We start from the raw sequence: 17,537 nt of genomic DNA, 5'->3' as shown, positions 1-17,537 counted from the left end.
CCAGTAATGCCAATGGCTTATACGAAAAAAGTGTTTAAATCTGAATGGAGTCATAGATGTGACGTTGCTGAAATTGTGGCAGATATGGATTTCTAAACTTCTGCCAATATGAAGAGATTCCCCAGTCTGACAATTCCATAACATGGGAAACATTCATCAACATTTGTATGACACTGCAGAGTAATAACATTTAGGGATACGTGTTCTTTGTTTGCCAATTAATTTGCGATTTGTCACCATTGCTTTGTTCCGCCCTGGAAAATAAATGTTGTTGACATTGTATACTTCCTGCACAGTGGTAGCTTTTGTCTCGCCAGGTGCAACAATTCTTCCTCTCTCTCTCTCTCTCTCTCTCTCTCTCTCTCTCTCTCTCTCTCTCTCTCTCTCTGTCTCTCTCTCTCTCTGTCTCACTCTCTGAACAGCCGTGCTCCAGCTTCCCATCTCCCTGCTGAATCAGTTTAATTAGTCACCACTGTCTGTTGTCAGTGTTGCAGTGCTGGCTCGTTCAGCTCCCGTGGCGCCTTGCCTGTGCCAGAATTCTGAGCCCAGCGAACACTCTCAGAAGCATCGGGGGGAACCAGCAAGCATTCAGTGGGGGAGAGAAGCACTGAAACGTGCCTCTGGCCTCTGTGGAGTCAACTTAGTGTGTTTGCCAGTGTTTGCTCTTGGTTAACTTGGGTGTCATAAAGAGGGAAAGCTCACGGGTGGGCAAGATGGGAATGTGTGATATGCAGCATCGTGTTAGTGTGTTACGGCTGTAACTCCAGCGGGAGATGCTCTACCAAACTGGCTTCATTTTTTAGCATGTTAAGTGGATTCTGGCTAGGAAGGTGCATGCGACTCTCTTGGAATAGCATTAAAGGAGAATTACAGGGTGTCAGACCCCAAGTGACTCATCCAGCTGAGGCAGAACCTATTTTTGGACTGAACTTCAGATGTCATTGTAGTACATGCAGTGTGGAATAGGTGAGAAGCTCCCCAAATGTCCTCCCTCATCAATATGAAAGAAAAATAGGAAATCAGTCGGATAGCTCATGTAGACTGAGTCAGATAATTACTGTTCTTCTGCAAACACATGATGTGTTTGACGATGCCGATCGGCCTGTGGACGTACTAGCAGGGCATACAGGAATAGTGGTAAAATCTGCAGCATAGGTAACAGGCCGCTATTAAAGCATAGATGAATTTGATTTAAATGAATAGGTATTGATTGGGAACATTTGCACATTGTCAGAAAAACTGAAACAGCTGTTCTCATGCAAAGCAAACAGTAATTTTCCACATGAAACCTTGCATATGTAGAACACTGGAAATGAAATTCACAAGACCACTGAACGTGAAATGAAATTCCTGCGGGGTGAGAAAGAAAGCTGATCTTAAACTGTTAACATGAGCTACGAGGCATTTTCACTCATTTTCCCTTATTCTTTGTTTGAAAGAGAAGTCATATTGAGGCAATACCAACAATCTCCACATTGCTGGAGGCTCAAGATGTTTTTCTGTCCAGCAGTTGGCAGTTTTCTCCAAAAATACAGCACCGCTGTAATGATTGATGGAATAGCCAGCAGAAGCAACTCGCATCATGTTTCTATTTTTTCCTATCCTGCTGTTCAAGACCTCTTTTTTTTACATATCAGTTATACCTCATGTTGTGTCTTGACTGTTATGTTATATCGTTCATTGAATAAAAAAAAAAAAAGGAAGGAATAAAACACGATGGAGCGCACTGTTATAGGAAAATAATCTCCAACAGGGTGACGTGATTTTGCCTGACATGAAGCGGAATCACTGTTTCCACCCCGAAGTGGATTGTTATACTAGAACTATAATGTTGTCCTACAGCAATTTTTTTTATTTATTAAAGCACTATTAACCACTTATAAGTATGTTTTATATGCACATTTAATGTTGCGGCGGATACACAAACCAAGTTTCACTTATGTTCTAACAACTATGAACAGTCGTTCCCTCTCGAGTCTCTCTTTTTTTTTTCTCGCATTTGAAGTTAATAAGGCGAAGGGAAAAAAAAAACAGTTAATGTTACCAAACTATCAGGAAGCACAAAGTGAAGACTCTCCCGTCACAGAAAGCTTATTGACCATTATAATGGGCTGACACTGGAGACTCCTTCCTTAAATGTTAAATAAACATATGGTGAATGTATCTGTAAGGATATCAATGATTATATATATTTTTCTTTGTTACATCGCATTTTTATCTATTTATTGTTAGCCTTAGTCTGGGGTGTTGCACTCAAAAGTCAGCCCGGGCGAGATTAGTCTTTTTGTGACACCCAGAATGAAAGATCTATAATCAAAAGGTTTTGGTTTTGTTTTGTTTTGTTTTGTTTTGTTTTAACTTATTTGACATATTCTTTCAACTAGCACCATAAACCCATGAATTGAAATTAGAATAGGATATTTCCAGGAAAAAAGAAGGGCTAACAAAAACTATTAAAGTGTATGCACTATTAGATAATAACGTTTACTATACTGATTATAATATAAGTTGTTGGGTTTTTTTTAATGAACAGATTCCTTTGTTTAATCACATTTCAATGAATGCCAGCTGGTGTGATGCGAAACAAACAGGATTACTCAGTTGGGATGAAGGATGTTTCGTGTTTCCGTTTAAAAGCTACTAACCAGATAGTTCTACTATAAGCACAGAGATATGGAGCTGAGAACTGGTGAAGTAGCCTACTGGAGTTTACTGCAAAAGAAAAATAGTTCAGGATTTATCATATAAGGTGTCGTTTTCCCCTATTATTAACTTATTTTAATCTTTTTCAGTGGAACTGTCGTAAAGATGTTTTATGGCAACATTATTAATAGGGAACGATTGTTTGACAGTAAATTGCGCCATAAATGATTAAATAACTCATTTCTGTCGTCACTGCTCCTACTGCTGTCTGACATCCACATGAAATGCATGAGCACGTGACACTTACCAGTTTAATTGTACAGATCAGGGAAACAATTGGGATTTAAGATTGTGTATTTCTTCATCTCACTAAAATGAATGTATGGTTGTGTCACTGCCAGCACAACGCACAAATCCTTTTGTATGTGCGAGTGTGACTTGGATCAAGCACAGCACGCAGCCTGCATTCAGACCACAGTCAGAGCAGCTGCGGTGGACAACGGAGTGTACGTATATATGGTGGTTTATGGTAACTACCCTTTGGATGGTGGGAAAAAGGCTCCTGTTTGTTGGTTTTAGTTGAGCGCTGTGAGATGTGAGCTTGCGTGTGCTGTACAATTGCGCTCGCTACACTACAGATCTGCTGTGCTGGATAGTGTGTGAATGTTGAGCAGTAATAAATTACAGGTCATTTCAGGGTTGTTTTTTTTCAAACCAAATCGTAGCCGAAATCGTAAGCCGGGTTCACACTGTACGGTTTTGGCCATGATTTGGTCGTCTGAGACGAATTTTGAGTATCCCAAAAGATTCCTATAATCCGAGGCCAAAACCTGTAGTCTTTGATGTCTAGTGTGACGTGTTCCCCGACAGCCGATTAATGGCTGTTGCGATCAAGTTTTTCCTCCGATTAAATTCTGGCAGTGTCAGAAGATCTGAGTCACAGTCCTGTAGTGTGGTTTCTCCTACTCCGTACATGTCTTCTTGCATGTGTCCGTTTTTCACGTCTTGACTGTCGTACACTCTGACATTAATGACAACTGATATCCTACAGTGTGATGTGGCTTACAGCAGGGGTCAAGTTCTTACAGTCTGACAAGCAACTGTCGCAAAGGACTATTAAAAATCACACAGTGTGCACCCGTCTTTAGACTATGTAGAGTATCCTCAATCCAAGTCCCTGTAAATGAGTTGTAACAGTGTAACAAATAACGTATTAGAACAAGTGCATTAATGTAAACCTATGATTTGAATTACAACCTTCCCTATTGCCCATGCTGCAGCTGTAGAAAATTAACCAACACCTTGTGACCAATCAGATTCAAGAATTCAACAGCACTGTGCTGTAAAGGAGCCTGAATTGCTAAATCCTCTATAGCATCAGAGGCACATTTTTAACTGCAGTATTTTGTCTCAGAGGTGCTTAAATTCCTGCCTTTGAGTCTTACTCTGTATTCCTCCCTGTTTCTTTCACAGGTTTACATTCCCTGCAGAACGGCTGTTGTTCTAGCCAATGAAGAAATCGATTACTGCTACTGAAACACAGTGATTCACTGAGAGATTGATACTCAACAAATGTGTCTCTCCACTGATTTTCCATCTAAGATTTGTGTGTGATACACCATAACAGCCTCGCTCTGTTTCTTCACCTTTCCCACTCACAATTTCCAAACCAGACCTGGTTTGCTTTCAGCAAAGCACATTGGAATTAATGTGCTATATAACATTTAATTGGGAACAAATTGTAGATTGTAGTGCATCCCATGGTTGCTGTTACATTGTGATACATTAATAGCAAGTTTTTTTCTGAAACTGTACGTAAACGCCACCTGGCCTTTAGTATATTGGTATCGGTTTGCTATAGTTTCTGATACTGCTATTAATCCCTGTCTGGGGAAATAAAACAACAATTATATATGTGTGGTAGCACTTCACCTGAGCCTTGTGTTCATAGGATTACGTGATGTCAGCATAAACCCTTCAAGACAACTGACATAAACCTATATAAATGTTTATGAAAGCTTATTGCAATAAGTGTAAGTTCTCAGCTTTTGGTGATTTAGTTGTTAAGTATACATAAAACCTAGTATAACCTAGACGTGTTGTTGACATTAGGTTGGATTATAACACTTTCAGGGCTGACTTACTTTCAAACAGCATGAATTTATAAATCACTGCACTTCAGATATTCCACTGTAACAACACTATAACAGAGGTATGTATATTTTTTGGACCTTTACATGAGTTTAATTTTATGGTTTATAAGATTTTTATGAATATATATTGTTTATTACCATAAATTAGTGTTTGGTTCTGATTTTACATCGTCATCCTTATATACAAGTATACACAGAGCTATGAAGTCAGTTATAATGATGCTCTAATGTAAACCAGCCTAGAAAATGTCACAACGCAACCATATGTCAACAAATTTCTCTGTCACATGACTTGTGTAATGTCAACTTGACATCCAAATGAGCTAAATTAGTTTTTAAGACAGCTGACACCATTGGAATAAGCCGTTATAAGTGTTTATATACTGTAATCGATTGGTGTCCTGTTGAGGGTGTATTCCAACTTTGTGCCAAGTGTTCCTTGGAGTTGCTGTAACCCTGACCAGGATAAAGAAGTTAGTGTAGATGAAGGAATTATTTACGTTTATCAGTTGTCATGATGAGCTTATGAAGGTGTTATGTTATCATGTGAACACGATTAAGCAAAGTCTTACTACATACTGTATGTCACCACTTTTCTGGTGACACTGATATTATGGTACATATTGAACAAAACTCTTCCTTATATTTGTTGGCTCTATGATGGGACTCTAAACATGTGAATTAAGATATATTGCATGTGTGTGCTGATCTGGGGCTGAATATACACTTTTGAGTAATTCCCAGGTCTGGTTTGTGATAAGGTTAAGGTTGTGATAGGCTGAATTTGTTCATTTGGTGTGCCTTGCAATGTTGTTATTTTTTTTCAACCACTAGACTAATGGACGGTAGGAAGATGGACTACTGGATGGTAATACAGTGATTCGATGAGTATTTAATCTTAGTGGGAAGAAATGAACTAAAATGTTGGATCTTCAGAAAGACCAAAAAAAACACTTCTGTGTATTGCTTGAATAAGAAAAAAAAACATATCTTCTCTTAGTACATTGTAGTGATTAATTTTTTTAAACTGTTGTACGAAACACCAGCTGAATATTCAGTCCATCTATGTTTATAAAGTCTGAGTGATTGTGAATGGAATGACCGCAAATACTGTGCTATTGGGGTTCCACTTTATTTAGAGAAATTCTAACAAGGAATCGAGTTGTGCAGATTGATTCAATTGGGCCTAGAGTTAGTTTACACACACACACACACACACACACACACACACACACACACACACACACACACACACACATATATATATATATATATATATATATATATATATATATATATATATATATATATATATATATATATATATATATATATATTAAGCTGAATGTTGGTTAAGGAACCATTTACCCGTTTAAGTCAATTGTAAATGAAGTGTTGGCACAAATGCTCCTTCTGGGTTTTGGTCTCACAGTATTATAATGGGTAAATGGGCAGCACATAGTCCCATTATAATTTTCGTCTGTTGTGAACTTTTCATTTCCTGCCTTCCCTCTTCAGCAACAGTGTTCCTCATTAATGTCGAGTAGCTACTTGAAGATAATGCTGGCCTGCTTTTGAATCCTCTATAGAGAAAGCAGAATGAATCTGTGTGTAAATACATTAAGAGTTATTATCCTGAACCTGCCCTGCTGAATAAATAAAGAGCCTTTTTCCTTTGCCTTCTGTGTTTAAAGAGACATGCCTCTCGATCTGCTTTGTGTTTCGATCAAGCAGAGTGGTCCTGTGAAAAAATACGATGCTCATATTGAAATAATGAGGCTGTAGACATCTCTCTGACCACAGAAGTTAGAGAAATTGTGTGTATGTGGTAGTTGGGTTTTTTTCTTCATAGCTTTAAGTCAAATCTGTTTTGGGACAACAAGAAAAATGCTGCAGCTATTTTCAGGTTTTAAAGCCGTCTTTTTGTGAAATGAGGAAAAGTGTGATCATTAAAAGTAAGAGGATGTAATCATGTAGAAATTTCTGTGGAAATGTAATGTTTTTTAATTTCAGTTTTCTCCTTAGGATCAACACAGTTCTCCACGGTTATCAGTTTTGTTTGAAAATAAATATAATATACATACACTGCAAACTGATGTGCTGTCATGGTTATTATGAACAGATGGGTGACGAATGAAAGAAAAAAAAAGGATTAAAGAAAAAAAAAAAAACACTGCTCTGTCACGCTGTAGGAAGCATTTTTCTATCACGGTTTGGGTCCAGTTGTCCTCTTAGATGGAACGATCACTGGAAAATCAATACAAGGTGAACCCTTTCTATCCTGATGAGAGTGGTCTCTTCCTGGAAGACTCTGCTCCTACCCACAATGCACAAGGTCACTGAATGTTTCGATACGGATGAAAATGATGTAAATCGTATGCTATGGCTTTCACAGTCACTGGATCTCAACCCAACTGCACACCTACAGGAGACAGGTAGACCTTGCACACTACTGCCATCATCACAGCACCAGTGGTGGGAATAACTTTTGGAAGAATGGTGTTCATCCCTCCAGTACAGTTCTAGACACTTGTAGAATCTGAGCTAATCCACGTTGAAGCTGTTGTTAGATCTTGTGGTGGTCTAAAACCTTACTTAGACTACCTCACCTTTCTATATGTATTGTGTTTCGTGTTCTTCTATATTAAGATGATATAAAACTTGGTGACTGGAATATCATCCAGGATGTATTCCTGCTTGATGTCCAGTGTTCCTGGATCCACCTTGGCCCTGACCAAAGCACTTACTGAAAGTGACGGAGAGGACTGTCTGTAGTGGAGATAAGATCATTTACGTGCTACAGTAGCATACAAATAATACAAAAGTAAAAACATAGGAATTAATTAAGATATTAATATAAATTATATATATATATATATATATATATATATATATATATATATATATATATATATATATATATATATATATATATATATATATATATATATATATATATATATAAAATATTATATTATAGTTGTGCAGATAAATAGATACACAAAGCTGTGAAAATATAATTATGTACATCCTAACAGTACCCGAGAAACTATTTGTGCAAGATTAATGGTGCAGTTATGCTGATGTATAAGAATAATGCAAAGGTTCAGTAAACACTAAATAGGAATCTGTGCTGCTGTATTATAAAACAGTGCCGTAACACTTCGGGTTAAGGAAAAGTACAAACGTTAAGTTCAGGCAAGTGAGCTGATGATGCTTTGAGCAGTCTAATGACGGTAAAGAGGAGAACCTGAGAAAACGTATCCCTATAGTAAATGTATTAAAGACCTTTGAATGATTGTAAAAATCCTTGAAACTTACACCACTCTAAATATCAGTACTGCTGCTACCTGTGTAAAAAAAAAAATGTGCTCAGCAAACATTTCATTGATGCACTAATGTCTCTGGTGTATCATTCTTATGCCTTTTTTGTACAGCGTTTTTGTTTGCAGGAATTTTGTTTAATCACTGAGCCGTGCAACAGATCCTAAACTGTTTTAACTGATTTACCATATGCTCAGTTTGATCTCCTTTTCCTACCAAAAAAAAAAGAATTTGCATTTATATTCTGACACCATCTCTCTAATGGTTCTTCACAAGCGCTCCAAATCCCTGTTTCTCTTTATGCAACACCAAAAGCATTTTTAAATTTTTTTTTTTTTTTTTTTTTATAGCATCTCCCTTTTCAGTTCTCCAAAAGCTTGAGAGCGCCACTCTGCATAAATATCCGCCTCATGAACGAGCCGCATTGTGAGCCTGAAGGAGGTACCTCTTGCTTAATCATACCTTTCATGCTGTCCAGAGGCATGTTCATTAGTGTTCTGAAATGAAGTGTGTTAACAGAAAGAGAAGAGTCTGTAGGAGAGCGGGCCTACTTTGTTACAGCTGGTCTCTTTTCATGCTAATCAAGTTTGCTCTTTGTCATTAATCATCGCTGTGAGTGTGAGAAAACAGGTATGGAAATCAAGACTGAACGAGGTGCTCCAACACCTCCACAAGGGCACGTGTGGGACAGATGCATTTTCATTTCTCTTCTTCAGTTCTTCTTCCATTCGCTCACTTCTTCAAGGGTGTGAAGAAGAGACTCCATTCAAGTGTACATGTATGGTACAGTACAATGCGAGTTTTGTTTTTGTTTGTTTGTTTGATGTTTCTTTTCTTTTTTATGTGAAGAGAATCCTCAGTTCATTTTTCAGTCTTGGATTGTTAATTTGGAAGGTTAAGTCATAAAAATGTGAAAATTTAAATTTGTTTGTTTTTGCATTGCTTTCATCACTCATCTTTCTTTATTTTCATTACATACAATAAAAATATTCACAAACACCATAAACCTGCAGAACAAACTACAGACTAACTATCAAGAAGAACTGTGATCATTTTGTAATACATTTGTATTATCAAACACATAGCTTTCCATATTAAAGCCACTTACTGTGGACATGCCCCAGGTGTTGTGGTGTTGCTTCTGTGTTGCATTTTCGGTGCTGGCTCTGTCTGAAAGGTCTTTCTAGGACACACTGACTTCAGTTTGTCCTCATTTTCATGAAGCGTGCTGTGAAGTTCACTCAGCAGAAAATAAGTAGATACTGTGATATAATGCTGCCCTCTATGGGTAGCTCCATAGACCCCTGTTTCACTTCGTTATGAAGTATAGCACCCGCATGTGCCAAACACAGTCATTCATAACATTCAAATTCATTTATCCTCTTTAACATTAATTAGTCGTGCTTTTAGTGGAAAAAGCAGCACTGAAGCCAAGCTGTTCTATTTCAGGTTTCTGAAAACTCACAGCTCCAAGATCTGATCCTGACTTCTGGTTACTGTCTTGCATGTTCTCACCAAGTCTGTGTTGAGTCCTCAAGTTTCCTCACACCTTCTCAAAAACAAGTTAGCTGTAAACCTTGTGAATATTTATATACTATTTTACTTCTTATTTACTACATATATATAATTAACTTTTTCCTTGCCCAGTTTGGAGAGTGTGGTATTTGATTTTAAGATATACATTTGACAATTTTTTTTACATAAAATTTACATTTATGGCATTTGGCCTTATCCGGAGCAACCTACTCTAATTTATACAACTGAGCAGTTGAGGGTTAAGGGCAGGGGTGGGCAATCTTATCTGGAAAGGGCCGGTGTGGGTGCAGGTTTTCATTCCAAACAAGCAGAAGCCACTTTAATATATACTTGAAAATAACTTTCAGTCTGAATGTGTCACATTATTATTAGTGGTGGTTGCAAAGCAAAGCATTCTTCAGTACCTCACTAGTCCCAAATTAGTTATGCTTCAACAAATACATACACAGATGTAGCTCCCCCTACTGACCAGTATGGGCAGCTGCATGTCAGTGGCAAATTTTGCATGGGCAAGCACAATGCAAGCCGGAGTTGACAGTGACAAAGCAAAACTCCCTGAGATGACATGAGGAAGAAACTTTGAGAAGAACCATCTTCTTCTGGGTGACACCAGATAGTGAGGTTGTAAACCATTAGAGTATACAGATATAGAAGTGTTAAGATAAACAGCACTGCGTGTGTTGAAAGGATGTTCAGTATGAACATGTGAATAAGTGTCCTAGGATAACTCATTAATTAATTTCATTATTTAATAGCTATACAATACAAATTAAACTAATAATGAAAAATGCTGTTTATCAAGTGTGTATTCCACGGTGAGAAATAAACACAATGTATAAATGAATAAATCTATTATTCATTTAATATAAACAAGGTTTATATGTGATAATTCGACCATAGGAAGGTTGCTGTGTTTATTCTAATAATTCTCATTATTTAGCAACAATCCATATGTGCCCCACCTTATGGGTGGGTCAAATTTCTTTCTCAGTAGTAGTAATAGCCAATCAGATTTTTTGGCAGATCTGGTTGCTGTTTGAAAAACAGGAATAAATTGGCCTCTGAGGGACATTAGTTTTGTTTCATTTAGATCTGTAATTATTGAGCTGTAGATGTCAAGGCTGTTGTAAGGCACTATTGGAGACATAAACATTTCAAGGATATCTCAAGGATTCTCATACATATACACACACACACATATATATATATATATATATATATATATATATATATATATATATATATATATATATATATATATATATATATATATATATATATATATACAGTGAGGGAAAAAAGTATTTGATCCCCTGCTGATTTTGTACGTTTGCCCACTGACAAAGAAATGATCAGTCTATAATTTTAATGGTAGTTGTATTTGAACAGTGAGAGACAGAATAACAACAAAAAAATCCAGAAAAACGCATGTCAAAAATGTTATAAATTGATTTGCATTTTAATGAGGGAAATAAGTATTTGACCCCCTCTGCAAAACATGACTTAGTACTTTGTTTAAAAACCCTTGTTGGCAATCACAGAGGTCAGACGTTTCTTGTAGTTGGCCACCAGGTTTGCACACATCTCAGGAGGGATTTTGTCCCACTCCTCTTTGCAGATCTTCTCCAGGTCATTAAGGTTTCGAGGCTGACGTTTGGCAACTCGAACCTTCAGCTCTCTCCACAGATTTTCTATGGGATTAAGGTCTGGAGACTGCTTAGGCCACTCCAGGACCTTAATGTGCTTCTTCTTGAGCCACTCCTTTGTTGCCTTGGCCGTGTGTTTTGGATCATTGTCATGCTGGAATATCCATCCACGACCCATTTTCAATGCCCTGTCTGAGGGAAGGAGGTTTTCACCCAAGATTTGACGGTACATGGCCCCGTCCATTGTCCCTTTGATGCGGTGAAGTTGTCCTGTCCCCTTAGCAGAAAAACACCCCCAAAGCATAATGTTTCCACCTCCATGTTTGACGGTGAGGATGGTGTTCTTGGGGTCATAGGCAGCATTCCTCTTCCTCCAAACACGGCGAGTTGAGTTGATGCCAAAGAGCTCCATTTTGGTCTCATCTGACCTCAACACTTTCACCCAGTTGTCCTCTGAATCATTCAGATGTTCACTGGCAAACTTCAGACAGGCATGTATATGTGCTTTCTTGAGTAGCGGACCTTGCGCGCGCTGCAGGATTTCAGTCCTTCACGGCGTAGTGTGTTACCAATTGTTTTCTTGGTGACTATGGTCCCAGCTGCCTTGAGATCATTGACAAGATCCTCCCGTGTAGTTCTGGGCTGATTCCTCACTGTTCTCATGATCATTGCAACTCCACGAGGTGAGATCTTGCATGGAGCCCCAGGCCGAGGGAGATTGACAGTTCTTTTGTGCTTCTTCCATTTGCGAATAATCGCACCAACTGTTGTCACCTTCTCACCAAGCTGCTTGGCAATGGTCTTGTAGCCCATTCCAGACTTGTGTAGGTCTACAATCTTGTCCCTGACATCCTTGGAGAGTTCTTTGGTCTTGGCCATGGTGGAGAGTTTGGAATCTGATTGATTGATTGCTTCTGTGGACAGGTGTCTTTTATACAGGTAACAAACTGATATTAGGAGCACTCCCTTTAACAGTGTGCTCCTAATCTCAGCCGTCACCTGTATAAAAGACACCTGGGAGCCAGAAATCTTTCTGATTGAGAGGGGGTCAAATACTTTTTTCCCTCATTAAAATGCAAATTAATTTATAAAATTTTTGACATGCATTTTTCTGGATTTTTTTGTTGTTATTCTGTCTCTCACTGTTCAAATACAACTACCATTAAAATTATAGACTGATCATTTCTTTGTCAGTGGGCAAACGTACAAAATCAGCAGGGGATCAAATACTTTTTTCCCTCACTGTGTATATATATATATATATATATATATATATATATATATATATATATATATATGAGAATTTAAGACCATTATATACATGTAATGGTCTTAAATATAATGGGTAACAATGGTCTTAAATTTCCTCCATTTGTACACAATCTGTCTGGCTGTGGATTGGTGGAGTCCAAACTCTTTTCGAAGTGGTTTTGTAACCTTTCCCAGCCTGATGTGCAACAACTTTTTTATGAGGTCCTCAAAAATCTCCTTTGTTTATACCATGGTACACACAGAAATATAGAAAATTCTAAAGGGTTTACAAATTTTCAAGCACCACCGTAGTACACAGTAAAATCCCTAGTGTTGAATTAACACCCAGGGAGGTTATATGAGTCCAGTGGACTTATATAAATACTGTAGGGTGTGAATTCAACACTGTGGGTGTTATATCAACACTGGTGATTTTGCTTTGTACACACAGTGAGTGTCACACTACACACACTGATAAAGTTGTTGGGTAGCTACGTGCTGTAGAGAAATGGATATGCCCAATCAAGTCAGTTTATAATCCGATACTGACTGTCCAAATCAGTTGCATAACTCCAGCATTATTTAATGCTATAGAGAATGGTATTGTCAGTAATGAACAGAAAACATACATAAAACATGTAATATGAACACCGTAGAGGAAATTAGGATATGAAGAGATGAAGAACATGCACAAACTATTCAGCATTGATTTTTCTGTCTTTTAGTTTTACTATTGATTACTCCAGATTGATTACTATTAATTATTCCAGAACAGGATGTGCTCATTTGGAAACAGAAGCAAAAGAAACTACAGGAGAAAAAGAAACAGTGTGAGAAGCAGAGAGAACTGAAGCAAGTGGAAAAGTTGAAAATGCAGCTCCAGCAGTTCGGCAAGTCGGGAGGAAAAAGTAGAGCTAGACATGATCAGAGAGATGAACAGGATGTATCTACAAAAAGCACAAGCCGTGGAGATGTAAATGCAAGAGGGGAAATGGAGGCAGAACTGAAGAGGCAAAGTAATGTTTAAATAATTGATGTTAATGAAGTGAGAGATGAGAGAGAAAAATATATCATAGCCTACATTTAAATGGTGCAGAAGGATTACAACATATTATTGCTATTTACCATTATTAGTATTACTCATAACTAGAAAACTAACACAACTAACAATGAAAGCCAAAGAGGTCCAGCAATATAATTCTAACTGGATTTATAAAGCATTCAAACTATATTATCAATGCTTGCATTTTTTTCTCTCTTTTTTTTTTTAGATGAATTGTTAGTTAACCTATTTGTATTGTTTTATAGAAAAATGAACTGACGTACTTCATGCAGAACATTGTGAGAGAGTATGAAAAACTGAGAAAGACTTGCCTTGGTGTGACAGAAACACTACAATATACATACTGCAGACAGTACAGACAGAAAATGAACCAAACCATGTATGGACACTGGGAACACCAAGACTATTGGAGTCAGATGTATAAAAAGAGTGTCAGAGTGGATGGTTTAAGATAAATGAATCGAGAAGAGAGCTGGATTAGCAACTTGTTGCATTAATTAAAGAATTAATGCAACAAGTTGGAGAAACAGCATGATATTAACAAATAAAAAATGATGGTCATACTGAAAGACATGACCTGAAAAAACTGAGAGATGGAGAGATGGAGCACAAAGAAAGAAAGGAGGCATTGAAGTATACGCTGTAAAATCTGAGAAAAGTAGTGGCAGGAAAACTGGGGGTGAAGGATGAGGAGGAGGAATATTTGGAACAAATGCAGGATGTGACAAGAAAAAGTGAGACAGTGAGTAAGAAAAGGGAGGTGGAGGAATTCAGAGAGAGAATTACACATGAAAAGGAAATCCAAGAGCTGAACAACAAAGTGTAGTCTGAGAGGAAGAAGGCGAAAGAGAGAGACAGGCATGTGATGAATAAAATGGAGCAACACAAAGAGATGGAAATGCCTTTGGAGGAGAAGAGACTGGAGATAGAATTACAGACTGAGAATCTCACAGCTCTCAATAGACAAAATGAAAAACAAGGGGAGATGGAAAATGAAATCAAAGCAACAGATGAGGAGAAGGCCATGTGTCTGAAAAGTATAAAGAACTGGTTAAAAGAAGAAGAGAATGAATGTGCAATTGCAAAGCAGCAGGAAGAGATGGAGAGAGAGGTAGACAGAAAGAGGCAGGAGGAAATGAAAAAACAGGAAGACTTGCAGAGGAAGATGGAGGCAGAGACACAAATTGAAGCAGACAGAATAAAAATGGAGAAAGAGTCTAAAAAAGACAGGCATACATATGCACAGAAATGGAAAGCAAGAAGAGAGAGACAGAGCAAAACAATAAACAGAAAGAGACGGATGTCAGTGATAGAGAATTACAAAACCAGCGTGAAGATCATTTTATTGACTTTTCCTTTGTAATTTAAAGGAAAAGAAAGTTGTGGCAAAAAAGAAAACTACTTGGGAACAAGTGGACGCTGAGCAGCTGGTCACAATGAAAAAGAGGGAAAAGAGAAGACTCTAAACAGCAAGAAAAAGAGTTTGTTTAATATATTGGTAATGTTAGAGGAAAAGCAAAAGACTGAGGAGCAAACAACCAAAAGGACAATCTTATAGAGCAGCTGGTAGCAAGGAGAGTGCAAAGAACATATAATACACTTCTGAAAGAAGGAATAGCAGGAGGACGAAAACCCAAATCAATCAGATACTTCCAATAATCAGTACAGAGCAGAGAGAGGGATGGAGAAGAGAGAGAGAGGGGTGATGTGAGGAAACAGCAGGATGATTATCTGTTTGAAATGATCAGAGTCTAGGGGGGAAATGCAAGGATGAGTGAAGAGATTAAAAATCAAACAGAAACTGAGTATGTGATTGAGCAGCTAGCTGTGAGATAGAAACGGAAACAAATCTGAGAGTTAGATGGAAATAAGGGCCAGCAGTGAGCTTCATATTATTCAAGCAGAGACAGGTGCGAAGGAGAAGAAAACAAGACGAACCCAAACAGAGGGAAATGGACATCGTGGAGATGTTACAAGAGAAATAGAAAAGGATAAAATATCAACAACAAACTGATAATAGCACTGACAGCTGGCTGCAGGGAGAGGACTCTTATCTGTACTGTAAAAGTGGAAGAATGAACTTCCCCTGAGTCTCTGACTAAATAAAAAGAACCCACCTTTTGACTCAGGGGAAGTTCATTGGGCTAGAGCTTGGAAATGCATTTATAGTAAACCTTACATTCAAACATTACGTTTCTATGATTTGAAAACGAAAGGAACATTGGGGTAATCAAGAAAATAGCTGTGATGCTAAAAAATGTGATGCTCTCTTATTTTTGATGCTACTGTTTGGCAGATGTTATCTTTATAGTCAGAGATTCAGGTCTAGCTCAGCAACTGATGTAAAGGTGGTTGAATGAATTTCAATGATTTTCTGACTGCTTTCCCACAAAGACTGAAAAGGAACCTCTTGAGACAGTATGTAAAACGTCACTAAAAAGAAAATTGTACTGCACTAGTGGGCCTCAGAAACATGTTGGCTTCATTTTTTAATCCTGCTACAATGCCCAACCACACATACAGTCACTGGGTGCTTCTCAATATTCAAATTGATGCTTCCTCGTTTCCTCACTCCTCCGTCCTCCAGTCCGTGAACACGGAAATCGATCGAAGTTCGCCATCTTGAAGGACATATCAATTCAGGAGTGAGGAAGCTTCCAGAAAAGCTAAGAGTGAAGATACACAAGTGTATCCTATGCGACAGTGTTTCTTATCGAAAACCTGACATACGTATAAACTCCCCTCCTCCTTTACATTTGCCACAATCTCAAACAAAAAGCCCTTTGATCATGTGATAGAATTTTGTGTGAAATATGATACATGATAATATGCTTACAATTAGTATTGTAATTGATTGATCCTTACATGTTTGGTTAGGCAAAGCTGCACAAAAGATCATCCACCTGAGCACAGTCATCATTAATTGACATCGCTTGGAAGCGATGCTTGAGAGAGCGAGGATATTCCATTTTATTTATTTAGTTATCCTTTATTTAACCAGGAGGATCCCATTGAGATATCACTGTCATATCTCAGCCCAGCCATGACTCAGTTTCCCGAGAAGCAGCACCCACTTCTAACATGGCCGCTGAGGACTACACTTCCCATACACGCATGTGCTCACCTTCCCCGGAGTTCTGATCACACACACCTGCAGCCAATCAATTTGCCCTCTCACCATAGCTTTTTAGAGACTTTGGATGCAGACATACCTTGCGAAGTAAACGTTCAGCAGACTAGCTTCTCTGTTGTTCTCCAAGCCAGGGACCAGGGAGACCTGGTCAAGACGGCAGCACATAGGGTTTCACACAGAGGTAATCACAGAAAACAATACCCAGAGAAAACAATTAATAAGAGTAAAATCAAGAAAAGCACTTACAAGACTCCTTTAACACCATTTGCAAAAGCCATTTAAAAGTACTCAGAGGTGGCAATATCTCTAGTTTAACTACATTTTGCAAATCGTTCAAGGCCCAGGGAGCTTAAAAAGAAACGGCATGTTCGCCAAATTCTGAGTATACCTTTGGGACTTTTAACCGAATCTGTGATTGAGATCTAGTAATATGAAGTAATAATGAAGTAATAACTATTTGTATAAAAAATTAAGAGATTAGAAATATAAGAGGGCAATTTACCTAGCAGTGCCCTAGCAATGATTCATATAGTGTCCATGATTCATATAGTGCCAATGATTCATATAGTGCCAGTGATTCATACAGTGATGCGTACGTGAATCTGCACCATAAACAAAGCGTAACGCTGCATGATAGACAGAATCCAGTTTCCTTAATAAAGATGAAGCCGCATGCATATAAACAAGGTCACCATAATCAATTATAGATTTAAAAAAAAAAAGTACTCTCCACTATTTTCTTTCTAGCCTCATAAGGAAAGCAGTTTTTTAAATGATAAAAGAACCCC

General features: G+C 37.9%; 1 protein-coding gene across 2 annotated transcripts in view; it reads left to right on the top strand.

The window, feature by feature from the left end:
• Positions 1 to 6,888, top strand: part of gbe1b (glucan (1,4-alpha-), branching enzyme 1b) — a 138,626-nt gene extending 131,738 nt beyond the window's left edge. For both annotated transcript variants that reach the window (XM_047161562.2, XM_017490921.3), the window contains one exon: positions 4,117 to 6,888. In XM_047161562.2, the coding sequence (XP_047017518.1) occupies positions 4,117 to 4,179 (63 nt within the window). In that variant the 3' untranslated portion in view covers positions 4,180 to 6,888. The remainder of the gene's footprint in view (positions 1 to 4,116) is intronic.
• The last annotated feature ends 10,649 nt before the right edge of the window (positions 6,889 to 17,537 follow it).

Source organism: Ictalurus punctatus, chromosome 17, assembly GCF_001660625.3.
Source record: "Ictalurus punctatus breed USDA103 chromosome 17, Coco_2.0, whole genome shotgun sequence".
Lineage (NCBI taxonomy): Eukaryota > Metazoa > Chordata > Actinopteri > Siluriformes > Ictaluridae > Ictalurus > Ictalurus punctatus.
The sequence above is the reverse complement of the archived record's forward strand: the minus strand, read 5'-3'. Positions and strand labels throughout refer to the sequence as shown.